The following is a 15,695-nucleotide window of genomic DNA, read 5'->3' on the forward strand; positions in this document are numbered from 1 at the left end:
TCACAGCCAGTTATTGCAGCATTTATTTGTTGTAGATTTCCAACTTATTCAAGGTCTGCCACACTGAACCTGAACTTGGCCTCCATATTTCTCCATGTTTTCCTGGGGTAACAAATCAAAATGTGTGCAGTGATAAGTGTGTATTGTTATTAAATTAAACTACAACCCTGGTGATTGAATAGCTACTCATCATCCTCATACAGGACCTCATCAATGAGCACATCATTGTCATCGACAGGGATTTCCCGACACAACTGCTCCCTGAAGGCCAAGGCGATGGTGTAGGGCTTTCCTTTGGGGTGTCTGATGCAGCGCTCCAAGTAGGTGTCATAGAAACCCTTCCCACGTCCCAGACGCTTCCCCATTTGGTCAAAACCCAGGCCTGGCATCAGGATCAGGTCCAGACCTCCTGGATCATGAGAGCAGATAGTGACCAGTGAGAGAGGTGCATAATTGTACGTAAGTTTCAGTGACATTATTATGTCCATGTCAAATAAAACTAAATGGAAAACATATTTATATTTTTTTACATTTGTCATCCAGTATCAGACATATGAAAACAACCTTCATCCTTATGAATCATGGCATTATTTACTTGAAATTTTTTGTTCATTGATTCTGTTTAAAATCACCCACAGCTTAGGCGCTACAGAGATAACTCAGTTCCCCACCTGTGTGGACATGTAACTTAACAGTACGTGAACCTGTGAAATGTGTTGGGCAGGGAAACAGAAAAAAGTCAAGATATGCCCACAGTCTTGATATTTCACAATACATGCAAGATGTGTTTGTAAGAAGACGTGTTTAAATTTAGCTTTTTCCACACAGCACAGTCAATTTATTTATTCTAAACATTTAACCTGTATATACATGTATTGTTAACTCCATGTGAGTGACTTGCCAGCTTTTCAGCTCCTTAAATTTGAGGCCCCTGCAAAATGTACTGACAATAGCAAACTGAGCTTTAGCTGACTGTTCAAGAGCAAGAGAGGAAATTAAGGAATTTGTTTAACATCGTTGTGTATCGGTTTGGGCTAATTTGGTTATCAGCAATAATTAATGATTATTAAAATCAATAGAGCTTATTAATCAATGTTTACAGCAACGGGGCACCACCCGGAAACCTGGACCAATAACCAAATAGTCAATTCAGTCTCAAGAATTAAGTCTGTTCATTCAAAATGTCCATATCTGGTAGATATGAGCATATGGAGTGAGCTAAAGGTGTGAATCACAATGTACATGCAAATAACACAAAATAACTTCTCTTTAAAATATAACAGCATTTATTATCTTTAGCAATATCAATGTACAATCAATACAACTTTAGCAATAAATGTCTATTATATGCTAAACTACCAATCATACATCATATGAGCATCAGATGAAAAGACAACAACAAGCATGTGTGTTTGTGTGCGTTCAACGGCGTGTGCATGTGAAAAGGGGAGGCGTAACCAGATGGCGGACGAGACCTGGGAAGTCACGTGGCGCGTGAGACCTCAAGTTAAAAGGCGGCTACCTTTAAACATCTGACTAACAAAGAAGAGATCCTTGACGAAGTTAACTTCGGACCAGAATATTCGCAGTTATTATAGCAGCAATAAACACAACACGGCCGTCCAGTAGAAAACTAGTGACTGACGGTGGTGCGCTGTACTCCAGGTTCGGATCGGACGGCAGTCAACTCGGTTGAAAGCTTGTGGGTTCAGGTCTTTCCTTCTGCAGGGATCAATCAACAGAGTGTTCTGTCTCAATGGCTCTTGTCTCGGTACTGGAGCGCACAGAGGGGGGAAAAAAAGGCGAATTTCGGTTCGTCAAGTGAAGTCGGAAATCCTGAGGCCTGGTTTTAGCTGCGTGCACGTTTTTTTTTAGTTTACTTTTCAAAAAGCAAACAAAGACATTAAAAGGAGATGTACTGTATTTCTTTTGCGGGGGTTCAATTATGGAACAATGCCAATTTAAATTTAAAAATGTGCAACTGTCTTTTGGTTTTCAAGAAAATGGTTTGTAATGCTAGTTTTGAGGGTTACAAATGTGAATAAGTTATTTCCTTGTTTTTTTTCTTTACTTATATCTTCGTTGCTTTATTATTATTATTATTATTTTTTGACTTTCAAGAAAATGGTTGGTAATGCTATTTTTAAGGGTAACAAATGTGAATCATTTATTTCCTTGTTTCTTCACTTATATCTTGGTTGCTTTATTATTATTTTTGAATTTGTTTTTTTCTTTGAGGTGGTTGGATTTCATCGATAAGAAAAAAGGATAGGCATATATAAGCTTTTGCTTCAGCCTAAGCCTTTTCAGTCACTATTATTTACTGTTTTGAGTTTAAACTGTGATATGTTTAAAATTATTGTTTTTTTATGACGACTTTCTTTGTTTGGCCGTTTTGTTCTCAGAAGACCATGTGTTCACTCAGGCTTCTGAGATGACATGCAGGCCGCAGTTCTCATATACCCACTGTGCTCATGCACAACAATCCCCCTTTTACTCTGAAGAGTGGGATGCAGTTCGCAGTGTTCAGAGCAACTCAAGGGCTGAACATCTGTGGGAAAGAAGGGGTTACCTGAGGGTTACACAGTCCATGTATTCCTGAGAATGGGAAAGAGTCAACAGTCTATGCATTTCCATACAGTTCAGAGAGGCTTGGCGTCTGGGCAGTTGACAGAAAAATTCTGGGCTGTTACCTGAGGCAAAGTCTGGGCAGAGTTTACTAACTAAGCCTAGTTGCATTGAAACATCACAAATCAAAACAGAAGACAAAATATTAACCATAACCATTCCTTTGCTGATGTTTGGTCATCGGTGATGAAACAACTGAGGAGAAAGAGACAGGAAAAGGTGTTAGCGGTTAATAAGCTAGGTAATAACCTTGGAGTTTGCCAGTGGAATGGCGCAGAATAATGTGTGAAGTTGTGTCTGAACGAGGAGTCCAGTATGGCCTGTGGTGTTTTGAGTGTCTGCATGTGATGTGTGCAGCAATTGCCGTGATGATTCAACCACTAAACAGTCAAACTGACTTGGTGTTTTGGAAAAATGACGACCTACTTGTTTACTAGTAACTTAATGGGAAGTCTAGTCACTTTGAGACTAACTTTATCAATTTGGTCCCTTCAGCTGGAAGCTGTCTTTGAAGGGTGACGTTGGTGGCGAGGTTTTGACCTCTGAATGAGTCCATGATATCAATCTCTGTGTCGATGGTCGAGGTTGAGGTGACGGAGGACAAAGTGTATGGGTCTCCTTGGGGAGCCGTTAAGAACACAGTCTAGTTTTCAAGGGGTTAGTTTAGTGGATGGATCATGGCGGTTTTACAACATTGTTCCTATTATTACTAACTAAACACCTGTTTATGCTGTCTGGAAGCTGCTTGCAAAGTCTAATCATGCAAAATATAGAAAGCAAGAAATGACATTTACAGTGACTCTGGTACCCTGGAGGGTCTTATCCAGGTCATGCAATTGTTCTTGTTGGAGGAGGAGTCTCTGTGGCTATCTGTGACGAACCAGAGTTCATCTCCTGTGTGAAAGGGGAAAGTGCTGGGAGCTCTTCCCTTTCATGGCTGGAGGCTGCTTCTTCCTGGTGGAAGAATAACTGCTCCTGGGGTAAGGCGTGGCCTTGACCCTCCTTGTTCTGTAGGTCCCTCTGCTGATGAGGTGTTTGGCGCTTCTAGCACCACCTACATGCTGGCTAGCAGGCTGCATGCGTTTCTTGCATGTCAGCTGCACATCTCCCAATTAACTATGTGTCGAGGATGCTCTGTTTGCAGTGCAAGGTGTCTCTGGTCACAACTGTAAAATAGGAGGGGCATACACAGGGACGTCAGACCAGGGACCATTTGGTTGTGAGGAGCTCCTGAGTCACTCAGGCCGTGGTGGCAATGAGGTGACTTCTTCCCTCTGTTGGTGGGGATGGAGTTCTGTTTGTGCGTGGTTTTCCTAGGGGCAGGTTGTACCTAGGAGGTGTTTCATTTGAGGTCAGAGACCGCTGGGATTCTCCTGGGCGGCTGCATCGGCACCTGTGGTTACCTGGCCGGCCTGGGTTTCTGCACGTCAGTTCTCTACTCTTGGCTTGGCAGCCTGGGTCTCAGTGTGCAGGACCTTGTTGTCCTCTTGCAGCTGGTTAAATCTTCCCGCTTGCGGGGCATCTCAGCTGGTGGCATGCTGAGGGAAGTCTGCGGTTCTGCAGCTGTAAGAACTGTATCTTGGTGCACTGAGTTCTGTGGCTGGGTTCTGCTGTGGTGCAGGAGGAACCTTTTGCCCAGCAGGTCAGGGAGGGAGTTCTGGCTACCTGACAAGGTGGTTTGACTTGATCAACCACTCTCTGCAATTCCTCATTGCAGGCAAAGATCTTAGTTACAACGGTTATTCTCTTAGGGAAAGGAGAGAGAGATCACAGCCTGCAGGTCTGTCAGATAACCTTGAAGGAGATACAGCTCTGGCCACGATGGGTGTCTGGCGACTAATTTACCTGTTTTTAAATGCGCAACCTAGGGTTACACTGACCTCTGGTGGTAGGTCCCAAGAAAGAGAGAAAGGTGCACAGGTGTAGCTCAAACCTGTGGCTTACAAGGCACTAGTGTTCGGCTGAGGATTTTGCTAAATCCTATCTTATCAGGAATTTAGTAAGGTGAACCAACAGGGATGGAACCCGCGGCTATGGTGTTTTTAGCACCAGGTTAAAGCAAGCTGTGTAACAGCTAAGTGTACGCCTCAAAACACATGGGTGCAGTACAATGCTGAGTGTGTTTCTCAGCAAATGAGAGAAAGGCCTGTGGTCAAGAAAAACTGGCGATTGTCATGCTCAGCAGCTGTGGATTCACAGGCGGCAGGTAATCAGAACCAGGATCAGGTTCTGGAAGAAGAAAGAGGGTGTGGATAAACCACAGACCTTGCCACTCAAGAAGGACAGGAAATACTGGGCACAGGTATTGTGTGAGACGGTTTCAAGGAGTGTTCTGGGCTCTCTTGGTTCCGCCCCCCAACCAACAAAGTGAGCTTTGGCAGTGGAAAGGGCACGTAGGAGGATGAGGAGGTGGGGCGCAGGATTAGCAGGCCTCTAGTCGCTAGGCTACTAGCATGTCTCCTGATAACCTGGGTTCATCTGCTCCCTTGGCTGGAGGGCTTCATGGAGCAGGTTTCAGCTGGTTAGGTCAGAAGAGGAGATCTCTTCAAGATCTGGAACACTGTGGTTCCTGAATGGTGTGGCCTTCAGGGTCGCCCTCAGCTCTCGGCTGAGGTGCCTGGATCTGCTCATGCAGAGTTTCGTGGTGCCCTAGCAGCAAAGTCATCTGTGGTGTTATACTCACCGGGTCAGAGCTCTATGGCTTCCCCACCGGGTTGTTGGCCTGCCCAACTGGTTCCTGCAACGTTCTTAAGCAGGTGCTCACCTCAAAGCTGTGGAGGTTATATGATCCTCTCAGTGAGAGGAGGAAGAGAGCGGCGACCACATCCTCTAGGTCTGTATCGCTTGGTCTCAGAGGATCCTCAGCTCCGCCCACCTGGGGTGTTTGGGTAAACATTTCACTGCTTAGTGAATTCACCCTGCCCAGTGGGTCTTTTGTGAGCAATGACATCAGTCGTGCTAACACAAGTGCACAGGTGAAGGCTTCAACCTGTTGGTTACAAGCTGCTGTGTTATGCTAGTGGTTTGCTCTAAAACCTATTCTGTTAGAATGGTAATTAGGTGAACTGGCAGTGGATCGAACCGGCGACTTTAGTGTTAAGAACACCAGGCTTCAACCAAATTAGTGATATGTGTGAAACAATTCACCATGAATTTACTAACTACTAATTACACACTGAAAGTGAACCTCAAATCAAGCTACGTGTCTGCTTGGCAAGTAGCATGAGAAGCATAAAAAAATCAATTCTGAAAATGGGGAGGAAATTAATAATTTAAAATTATTAATATCAGGTTATTCTGCATGTACATATGGCAATAAAGTTGATATTTTATTAGAGTCTTGCACGGGGTGTCATTTGTTCAGGCTAATGATGTCCTTTATCACAAGGTGGCTTCATTTGTCAGAACAAAATGACGTTCGCCCTCACACAGTGGCACCATTAAGTTGTGCATCGGTTTGGGCTAGTTTGGTTATCATCAATAATTAATACTTATCAAAGATAATTATAAATTATTTAAATCAATAGAGCTTATTTAACGATGTTAATAGCAATGGGTTGCCACTTGGAAACCAGGACCAATAACCAAATAGTCAATTTAATCTCAAGAATTAAAGCTGCTGTCGGTAGGATTGAGAGAAGTGTTGACATCGTCTCAGAATTCAAAATCCAATGACTCCTGCTACCTCCCCCTCCCTCTCTCTCTCCTGCACCTTGGTCCTTCCTCCACAGCTCCTCCCAGCCTGCCGTGCCCGTGCAGGCTACCATGGCAACTGAAGCCAGGCAAGTTACGTAACATGACGTTCCCACCGATAAGAAGCTAAAACAGACTATTGTCGACATTGCAAAACATTTACCGTTGCCTCACGTTATTACCTGTGAGTTTGTGAAAACAACATCGTCAGTGTTTTTTAACGTAGGCTACCCTATATTGGTTTGCTAACATACCCAGCATTAGCTAGCACATTAGCTACTACAGAATGTTACATGGTAGGCCTGTAAATTAACAGCTTTATCTTCACATACATCATTTGTTGCTTTGCTTTTTAGCTATATTTTAACATTATCAGAGCTTTGAGACTGGTACACTGGACTCCGATGAGGAAGTAAACACAGCTGCTTCGACGAGTAGATGAGCGAAGAGAAGAGGGAGTCGCCTACGAGGCGCACCGGGCAAGCGGAGAAGGGGCAGTGGTCGGCGTGTTGACCCGACACCCGAGGACCTGGGGGCCGAATACATAGCTGATCTTCATGTGATGAGCCAGTTGGTACCTGCTTCTTGCACTGGTTTCATCCCAAGATGGTGTAGCTTCAAACTTTGCTAGATGTAAATGTGTGCTGTGAAATACAATACATTTTTTTTTCATTTCATTTATTCATTTCAAAGTTATATTTTAATATTCATGCAACCTCAGTATTTGCTTTGCAATAAAGTGATTGGTTTCTCATTGCATAAATATATAACAATGTGAACATTACTTCAATATACTATTTGAATCCATTCAAGGCATTACAAATATATTATTTTGGGGTAATCAGCTTTACTGGTTCAGTACTACCGATGCAATATCTCAAAGAAAAGCATAACACATTTATCAAACTAGACAATGATGTAATATGTCAAGCTTGATTTTGCACATGAATAAAAGTACAAAGTAGGTGTGTTGAATATTCCTTCCTCAGCTGTTCCCCCAGCATAGCAAAAACCGATAAGACTACTTGGACACAAAAATATTTTCAGCCACTATGACATAAACACCGCTAATCAATAGCCATAGCACTGTAGACCTAGCAACTAGCAGTCTGATTACGACTGCACATTAGCATCCAGAATAGTTACAGAGTGCTAAATAACATGGAAAATAAAACATAACTGAAACAGGGATAATTACCGGGTCAAGCAGAACGCATCGTTTGTGAATCCTTTAGACTGCAGCTCTGTTATCTGTGGAACACGGTCCGATGTTTACAGCTGCTCGAACTGCCTCCTTCTTTTTTAGCTCGTTTTTGCTGGTGGTCTTTGTCGTATATGCAGTTTCAATTTGCATACCGAGGTAAAAGATCCACCGAGGATGCAATCTGTTCTGCTCTTCACCCAGCCCTCACCCACCTGGATACGAAAGAACTCCTACGTCAGAATGCTGTTCATAGACTTCAGTTCAGCATTCAACACCATCATCCCTCAGCAGCTGATCTGCAAACTGGACCAGCTGGGGCTCAACATTTCTCTGTGTAACTGGCTGCTGGACTTCCTCAGTGAGAGGCCTCAGGCAGTACGGGTCGGCAGCAACACATCAATAACCACCGTTCTGAGTGCCACACGGCTGTGTGCTCAACCCTGCTCTCACGCTGCTGACCCATGACTGCGCTCCATCCTTCAGCAGCAACCATATAGTGAAGTTTGCGGACGACACAACCGTGGTGGGTCTCATCTCCAACAATGATGAGACCCACCAAAGAAAGGAGGTCAGCCAATTGGTCACATGGTGCAGGGATAAGAACCTCTTCTTGAACATCGACAAGACCAAAGAGGTTGTTATTGACTTCCGGAGAGGCCGCACCTGGAAACCTATGAAATCCGCCTCAACCGCAAAGCAACCAGCATTGTGGGTGACCCCAGCCACCCGTCACACAGCCTCTTCAGCCTCCTGCCTGGGAGAAGGTACCGGAGTATCCGAGCTCGTTCCACCAGACGGGCAAACAGTTTTATTCACCAGGCTGTCAGGAAGCTCAACACCCTCCCCTCTGCCCCCAAGAACTCTGGACTCTGACCCCCCCCCATGAGGAACTGCACCGGTCACTTTACATATACTCTGAGGAACACTTGTCACTTTCATCAGTGCCCTCTACATTTATTACATTTAATCTGCACTCCATATCCTTTATATTGCACATTTTCAATTTATTCTATTTATTTAGTTTCCTGTGTATTACACATAATGTACAGTATTTCCTTTCTATTGCGCATTTTCAATTTCTTTAGCTTTTCTATCCTGCGTGGTTTGCCTTACACTTACTTTTGCACTAATTAGAATTTATTTATTTTATATATTACCTGTCTTATTTTCTGTTTTGGTTTTGTTTTTTTGTACTATCGTACCGTGGGTCCGAGACAAACGGTTTATCAATTCCTCTGTATGTCTGGAACAGTACTGCAGGAATTGACAATAAAGTTGAATTGACTTGACTAAAGCTAAAATTCTAAAAATTTCTGGCAAAGGAGGTGGGCAGTTTTTTTCAATGCTTGGCGTTTCTCTGCCACTCTGTTTTCAAACTAACTCCGCTTCCGCCACTAGCTCCTTGTTGTTAAGACATCAGCTTGGTCTTGACCGAGCGGGTGAGGGACTGAGCAGCGCTGTGCAGTGTGTGTGTGTGTGTGTGTGTGTGTGTGTGTGTGTGTGTGTGTGTGTGTGTGTGTGTGTGCACGTGCGTGCGTGAGTGCACAGGTGTGGTACAGGTGAAAGGGGAGGAGGAACAAGACGGGGACGCGACCTGGGAAGTCTTGTGGCGCCAGAAAAAGGTGGGGCGTGAGACCTCAAGTTAAACGTGGCTACGTTTAAACACATGACTCTTAACAAAGGAGAGATCAGGGACAAAGTTAAATTTGGACCATAATCTCTCAAGCACACACGAGTGTGTACATTTTCATTAGTAAGAAAGCTAAAGAAAAGCAATCAAAGCAGAAGTAAGGCTCATGCGATGATGACTGTTATTATAGCAGCAAGGAACGGGACACGGCGGTCAGGTAAAAACTTCACAACAATACACAGTAAGTTAAACTTACTGAAGACACCTTAATACCCTACGTTCTGCACACAAAACTCGAAAAGGCCTCAAAATGTCTTTGGAGCTAATCTGGCCCAGTCATTTTTCTATATTTACTGTAAAAACCAAATGCTGACTGTCTCTCCATGGGATAGATTAAATTAACTCAGGTCAAAGACTGTGCAGTACTGTAATTATCAACAAAACATTTGTACTTTTCAAAAAGATAAACTGCAATGTTTAAAAAACTAAAAAACAACTTCCCTTTTAGACACCTCAGTTGCTCATGTGTGAAATATTGGCTGTATGCTGAATGGATGATCACAAAGATGAAAGTCAAGTCTATGCCAGACAACGTCCTGAATACAGTCATCAACAGATCTAAATCCTTGCATTCCCTGTCTTTCCCGCTGCTATGTTTGAGTGTGCCGATGTGTGTCCGGTGTGTGTGGTGAGCCTCCGTGTCTTAGTGTCTGGCTCACAAGGTTGAAAGACATCTGCCAGTGTTTGGTTTTCGGGCATTTAAAGGAATGAAAAACATCTACTTTGCTCATACAAATTTAAGACTTAATCTTCATCTTCATTTTGTAAGGGTATTGTCTATCATTCTTTTCAGGCTTGATAACAATTGACAGTAATGAAACTTATTTACTGTATTAACACTTTTCTTTAAGTTCTTTACTCCACAGTTTTTCCATAACCTTATCATTCTTTTATTTATTTGAAATGCCAGAGACTGTGCTCTCTGAGAGAGCATGTTATGACTTCGTCAATTAGCGGTTTACATTCTTCAGAACTCTCGCTCACACATTCATACACATTCAATTTCTTGTTGCTCTGCTTGTGTGACCTGATAAACACCCTAGTCTTTGAGCAGGTCGGTCTCTGTCTTGTGTTCTCCCATTGACCGAGCCTCACTAAAAAATGCTTCTTCAATACGTGCATACAAAAGCAATTCTTCAATCTGATTGTATGAACTACTTCTCGTTTGTAAAAAAACCCAAAAACATTGCTTCTAATTTAAAGTTTGCGTTGCATTTGAGTCATTCTGAGGTTGCGCTGCTTATCTTTGTGTGTTTCTTTGCGGTTTATGTTTAATCTCTTCTGTGGACTGATTTTTCATAAACCTCTGTCCAGAATCATAATGAAAAGAACAGAATAAATTAAAACCCAGAGTCTCTGACTCCCCGATGGACACAGGTTCACCAATGCTTCAAGGTGTGACTAGTTGCCCTTTTTCAGACACCTCAGCACGTCTCCCCTGATGAGCACAGCTGCACAGTTGGATATCTACCTGCGCCGGACCAAGCCAAAAGCCGAACCGGAAGAAACTTATGCAGTCTCACTCTATAGCGATGCCAGAGCATACCATCTCCACTAAGGCATGTTAAATCCCAATGGGATTAAATTACTAAATGTTGTATTTCAGCTCAAACTTTGAATTTTATTTAATTCCCTTTAATTAACTTAGTTTATACATCTTATTTTAATTTGTCACAGGTCACTTCAGTTTTTTTCAGGTAATTTATGATTCCGTCAAACAGACTAGGCAAGGCAATTAAAGAATAAACTTTAAATTTGCATTTAAACTTGTTGTAATTGGAATCCTGTTCGCCAGACACCAGTTGAAATGGAATTATTGATGGAGTGGATGCTGATTCAGGAAGACGGAAACCATGGATGTCTTAAGCAGAAGTATTTATTATAAGAGCTCAATATTGAGGAGACTTCCAGTTCGCTTCACAGATCAATAGGTTCACAGTGTTTGGCGTCCCATGGCAGTCTACCTATTTACAGAGACTGCCTATTTCCAGTCTCTGTAGTGTATTTAGCTTTGAGTAATGTTGTCATCTCCGAGCGACTATGACACCTCGAGAGACTTCAGCTGCTCTCTGATTGTTTCATCTTGCCATAGATTAGACCTTGCTTGGTGCCTGAGAAGACTAATCTTTAGAGTTTCTCAGGGAGGATAGACGAAAATTCCTCAACATTGTAGGTTAACAAAACTAGCAAACTAACAAAAACTAACAATGATGTTAAAGAGCCCATATTATGCTCCAGGCACCTTTTCAGCCTGCCTCCACGTATATTTGGTTATCTGGGGTGTCTGCCAGCCCACAGAGAATGAAAAGAAAACAATGAGTCGTTGACTGCAGCTCTGTTATGCGGAACACGAAGGGAGGGGGGCGAGGAGTGAGCAGGAAAGCGCTGGAATCGACCATAGTCTCACAGGGCTGTTTATACAGACAGAGGAGGGTGCTGTGTGGCTTGATCCTTGAGGTGTTTTGACATGGAATTGCAAAGACATGAAAACCAATGTAACTTGTGTAAAAAAGGGGGCATAATATGGGCCCTTTAAAAAGATTTCATTTATTGCTCCTCCACAGATTCCTGGAAACATCGTGGGAATTTCATGTTTCATCTATACATTTTAAACAAGACAAGTGTGTGTTAATTTAATCTCTCCAATCCCTGGAGAATGTGTCCCTGTCTCACAGGTAGAAATAAACGTTTCAGGTGTGGTAAGAGGCCTGAAAAGGCCCAGGACTGATTATAACTGTCATAACTGTATTGGAGTGATATTCTTGAGATGATGATCCATAGGGGATCAATCAGAGAAATAAATGCAAAGGTGGGATTCCAACTGAAAAGAAGGAGGATGAGTATAAATCACATACACACTCTGAAAAAACCAAAAGCCAATATAGTAATTCATATGAACAATTAAAATGCATTTTCTGCTATCCATTTTTCTGTTCTAAGACCCAGAATCCCCCAACAGGAATATTTTGTCTTATATTATCATAACATGTAAAAAATAATAAGACAATAAAAATAAAGAGTAAAAATATACAGTGTTATATCACTGTTTGATTCTGTTTTACTACACTAAATTGAATAATGGATCCCTTAATTGATTATTTGAATAGTAGTCTTAATTGGTAAATAATCAGCATGTGATCAGCAACCTGACTATGAGAGAAAAAAATGGATGATATGATGATCCATATGAATAAAGATCCAAATGAATAAAATAATGAATACATGTTGACACATCACGAATTAAGACATCTTCAGGACGAGAGCGACTACTGGGGTTTAAAAACCCACTGGTCAGCTCCAACGTGCCCATCAAACCGTGGGGAAAGTGTTAAATCCCAATTGATTGAATTTGCTAAGATTTCGAATATCATGCATTGATTTATTTGAATAAAATGATGATTTGTCTTTAGGTTCACTGCCACATGCTAATTAGTGACTTAATCCAGTTTCACTGGAGTTAATTTTAAATACACAGTTTCATCACACATAGTTTCACTACTGATAAATCCTATTTTTGAACCATGTATGCTCTGTTTTCTGTTGATGTTTCATTGTATCCCTGTATATGATGTATCATTTTTATAGAAAACTTCATTAGTATTATTGGCGGTCACAGTCCTCGACTCTGATTAGCATAGAGGTTTGATGTGATTGCCCTCTTGATGCCTGGCTATGGTCGGAAGGACATTCACACCTTCAGGGGTGCTGTCCTGAAGACTGGACGCTTCTGCGTTGAGGCGGGGTCCAAATTAACTGAGCTCAATTCCTTTGATTTCTGTTTGCAATTTTATTGTATTTTCTTTTAAGTGCTTGGTGTTTCAAGACTGACAGCTGTCCCGGTCCTTATCTTTATTATTGTTTGTGTGTTGAACAACTAAACAAAAGGGAGGAACTGTCATGGAATTTTGTCTATCCTCCCTGAGAAACTGTTGGTTCTCAGTCACCATGCAAGGCCATCTTATCTATGGCAAGCCGAAACCTCTCTCGAGGTGTCATAGTCGCAGGGAGATGACAACATTACTCAAAGCTAAATACACCGGAGATAGGTAGACTGTCTTGGGATGCCAAAGACTGTGAACCTGTTGATCTGTGTAGCGAACCGGAAGTCTCCTCAATATTGAGCTCTTATAATAAAAACTATCTGCCTAAGACATCCACGGTTTCCGTCTTCATGATTCAGCATCCACTCCATCAATTATTCCATTTCAGCTGTAAATGTGGCATAATAAAAAATCAAACCTAAAATTCCATTATGATGCAAATGTGATGTCATCCCCGTCGATGCAATGATCAAATGGTCAAAGGCAGACAGACTCCTATGATCTGTGATCTCAGCCAATATAAGAGTGAATCGTCTCAGAATTCCATGCAAAATTAGACAGATGTACTTGACCTCATTTGAAAATACAAAACCGGACCAAGACCACCACCCGGAAAGACAAGCACAAATTCTTGAAGAACTCTTGCTCTTAAAACCTATCGAGTCAGGGATCAGCTGTAGCTGAAGGTGAGGAAGAATTTTGCAACTTTCCAGAGATAGCAGAGGAAACAGATTCATTATTCTGGTTCAGGCTTTGAAGTTGAGTGAAATAGCTCATAAGAAGGACATTATTCAATAACAGTCCAAAATTCTTTTGGGACTTAATATTTAGGTTTATAGTAGAAAGACAGTTATATTTCCATTACATGGCATTATGCTGGCTTAGTCAGACACAAACACTGGAGCAATGGAGTTATGATAAAGGCCTTTAAAACTTATTGCTATTGTGAGTATTGAGGATTGGCTGACAACTAGCTAATAGCGGTTTACTGTTTACAACATGACCGGTTTGCTTTTTACATCCTCCATCTTAACAATGATGTTAGGGTAAGTGATCGAGAGATAGAAAACTTCAACATTTCCTATTTAGTGGTATGTTTTAATGTAACATTATGTATGAAAAGTGAAAATTATGGGAATGAGATCAAGTTGAGATAATTCTTTAAGATCAGTTTCCAGCTCCTCGCCACTCTAACTTTTATCTCCCCCACTCAAGCTTTGAACATTCCACCACATACACACTAATGGTGAAGTGTGAGAAGGGCTAAAAGCATTCACTTCATACAAGGTTGAATATTTTGAAAGGTTTTAATGTGATCTGAAAGTTGAATGATACCTTGAATGTCTGAAATATGTGGAGTCTAAGGGTTGAATAGAGTTTGTAGCTGAAAAAATGAAAAGTGTGACTGTGTTCATTTTGAACATTCCATCCATTCATTTTAGTAGAGCAAAAAGCACGGAAAACATTGAACATTTTGGAAAGTATGACAGTTATGAAAAAGCTTTACACATGCCGGAATGTCCTAATTGAGCCGAACATTTTGATTTTCAAATGACGTTTCTACATCGAAAATGTGGAAGAAGAGGTCCCAAACGACATAATAATAATAATTAAAGCAGCGAGCAGCGATGATCGGGCCCGAGCACTCTCGCCTTCGACTCGCGGTTTCGAGCCCAGAGAGCCACGTCGGACATCGCGGGTTGCCGCTCTCGGACGCGTCTGCATAGTTTTGCGACAGCCGGACGGGACGCGTGGATTTCTCTTCCCTGTGTCCTCACTTTGAAAATGCCATCCTCCTGGTGGGTTTAGTTCATGGCACCGACAGTCTTCAGGCTGGAGATACGTTCGCCGCCGCTATTTCGTATGCGCGGGTGACTTGTTTTTTGTTTTTATTCTAGGGGGCGCTATGGAGCCGTTTTGCAACGGCTGAACTCGAAACGGCTGTACATCGATGTCAAATTTAAAGGTGTGGGAATTGACTTTGAAATGTAGGCGGCGCTATGGATCCATTTTGACACAATTGGACAAAAAAGACATATCAGACATATTGACTTGCCACTCTGAACATGTCTGCCAAGTTTCATGAGACAAAAAGCATCCCAAGTGCCTCAAATATGTATTCGAATTTGATGGCAAACAATGCGTCACATTTAAAAAATGTTCACATTATAACATGAGCCATGTGTCACAACTAAGCTGACCAAATATGAGGTGGATCCGGTGAACCTGCAAGGCAGAGGATGTAAAAGTTGCCTGTTGCCAGTAGGTGGCGCTATGACCAATGTCCAATATTGACATGGCAATCTGTTCAGGGCGGATCTGTTATCATGCCTGAGAAGTTTGGGTCCGATCAGAGCATGTACCTTCGATTACGAACAACTTCCATTTTCATGGCGAGGGATCAAAAATTCGCCACATTTTTGCCACGCCGTCACAGCATGGGCCTCTGACGTACACTCAAGCTTTTGATATCGTTTCATCCCATGGGTCTTTAGATGACACACCAAAAATTGGAAGGGTGAAATTTGTAGGAGCCACAGGAAATTTTGCCAAGACGTTTTATGTCAGTCTCGACAGGATGCATCTGCCTCCCAAATTTCGTTTATGTAGGATACGCCCAATTTTTTTTTCCTATACCTGCTGATTTTTCCAGCGGGTG

General features: G+C 42.2%; 2 protein-coding genes across 5 annotated transcripts in view; one reads left to right on the plus strand and one right to left on the minus strand.

Annotated features, from left to right (window-relative positions):
* Positions 1–15,695, minus strand: part of mthfs (5,10-methenyltetrahydrofolate synthetase (5-formyltetrahydrofolate cyclo-ligase)) — an 18,736-nt gene continuing 3,041 nt past the window's right edge. For both annotated transcript variants that reach the window (XM_035628099.2, XM_035628097.2), the window contains one exon: positions 1–409. In XM_035628099.2, coding sequence (XP_035483992.1) covers positions 183–409 — 227 coding nt within the window. In that variant the 3' untranslated portion in view covers positions 1–182. The remainder of the gene's footprint in view (positions 410–15,695) is intronic.
* The window catches only part of zfand6 (zinc finger, AN1-type domain 6), a 21,017-nt gene continuing 18,913 nt past the window's right edge, over positions 13,592–15,695 (plus strand). For all 3 annotated transcript variants that reach the window (XM_035628094.2, XM_035628096.2, XM_035628095.2), the window contains exon 1: positions 13,592–13,722. The gene's annotated coding sequence lies outside the window, so the exon portion shown is untranslated. The remainder of the gene's footprint in view (positions 13,723–15,695) is intronic.

The sequence above is a fragment of the Scophthalmus maximus genome, chromosome 4 (genome assembly GCF_022379125.1).
Source record: "Scophthalmus maximus strain ysfricsl-2021 chromosome 4, ASM2237912v1, whole genome shotgun sequence".
NCBI classification, from domain to species: domain Eukaryota; kingdom Metazoa; phylum Chordata; class Actinopteri; order Pleuronectiformes; family Scophthalmidae; genus Scophthalmus; species Scophthalmus maximus.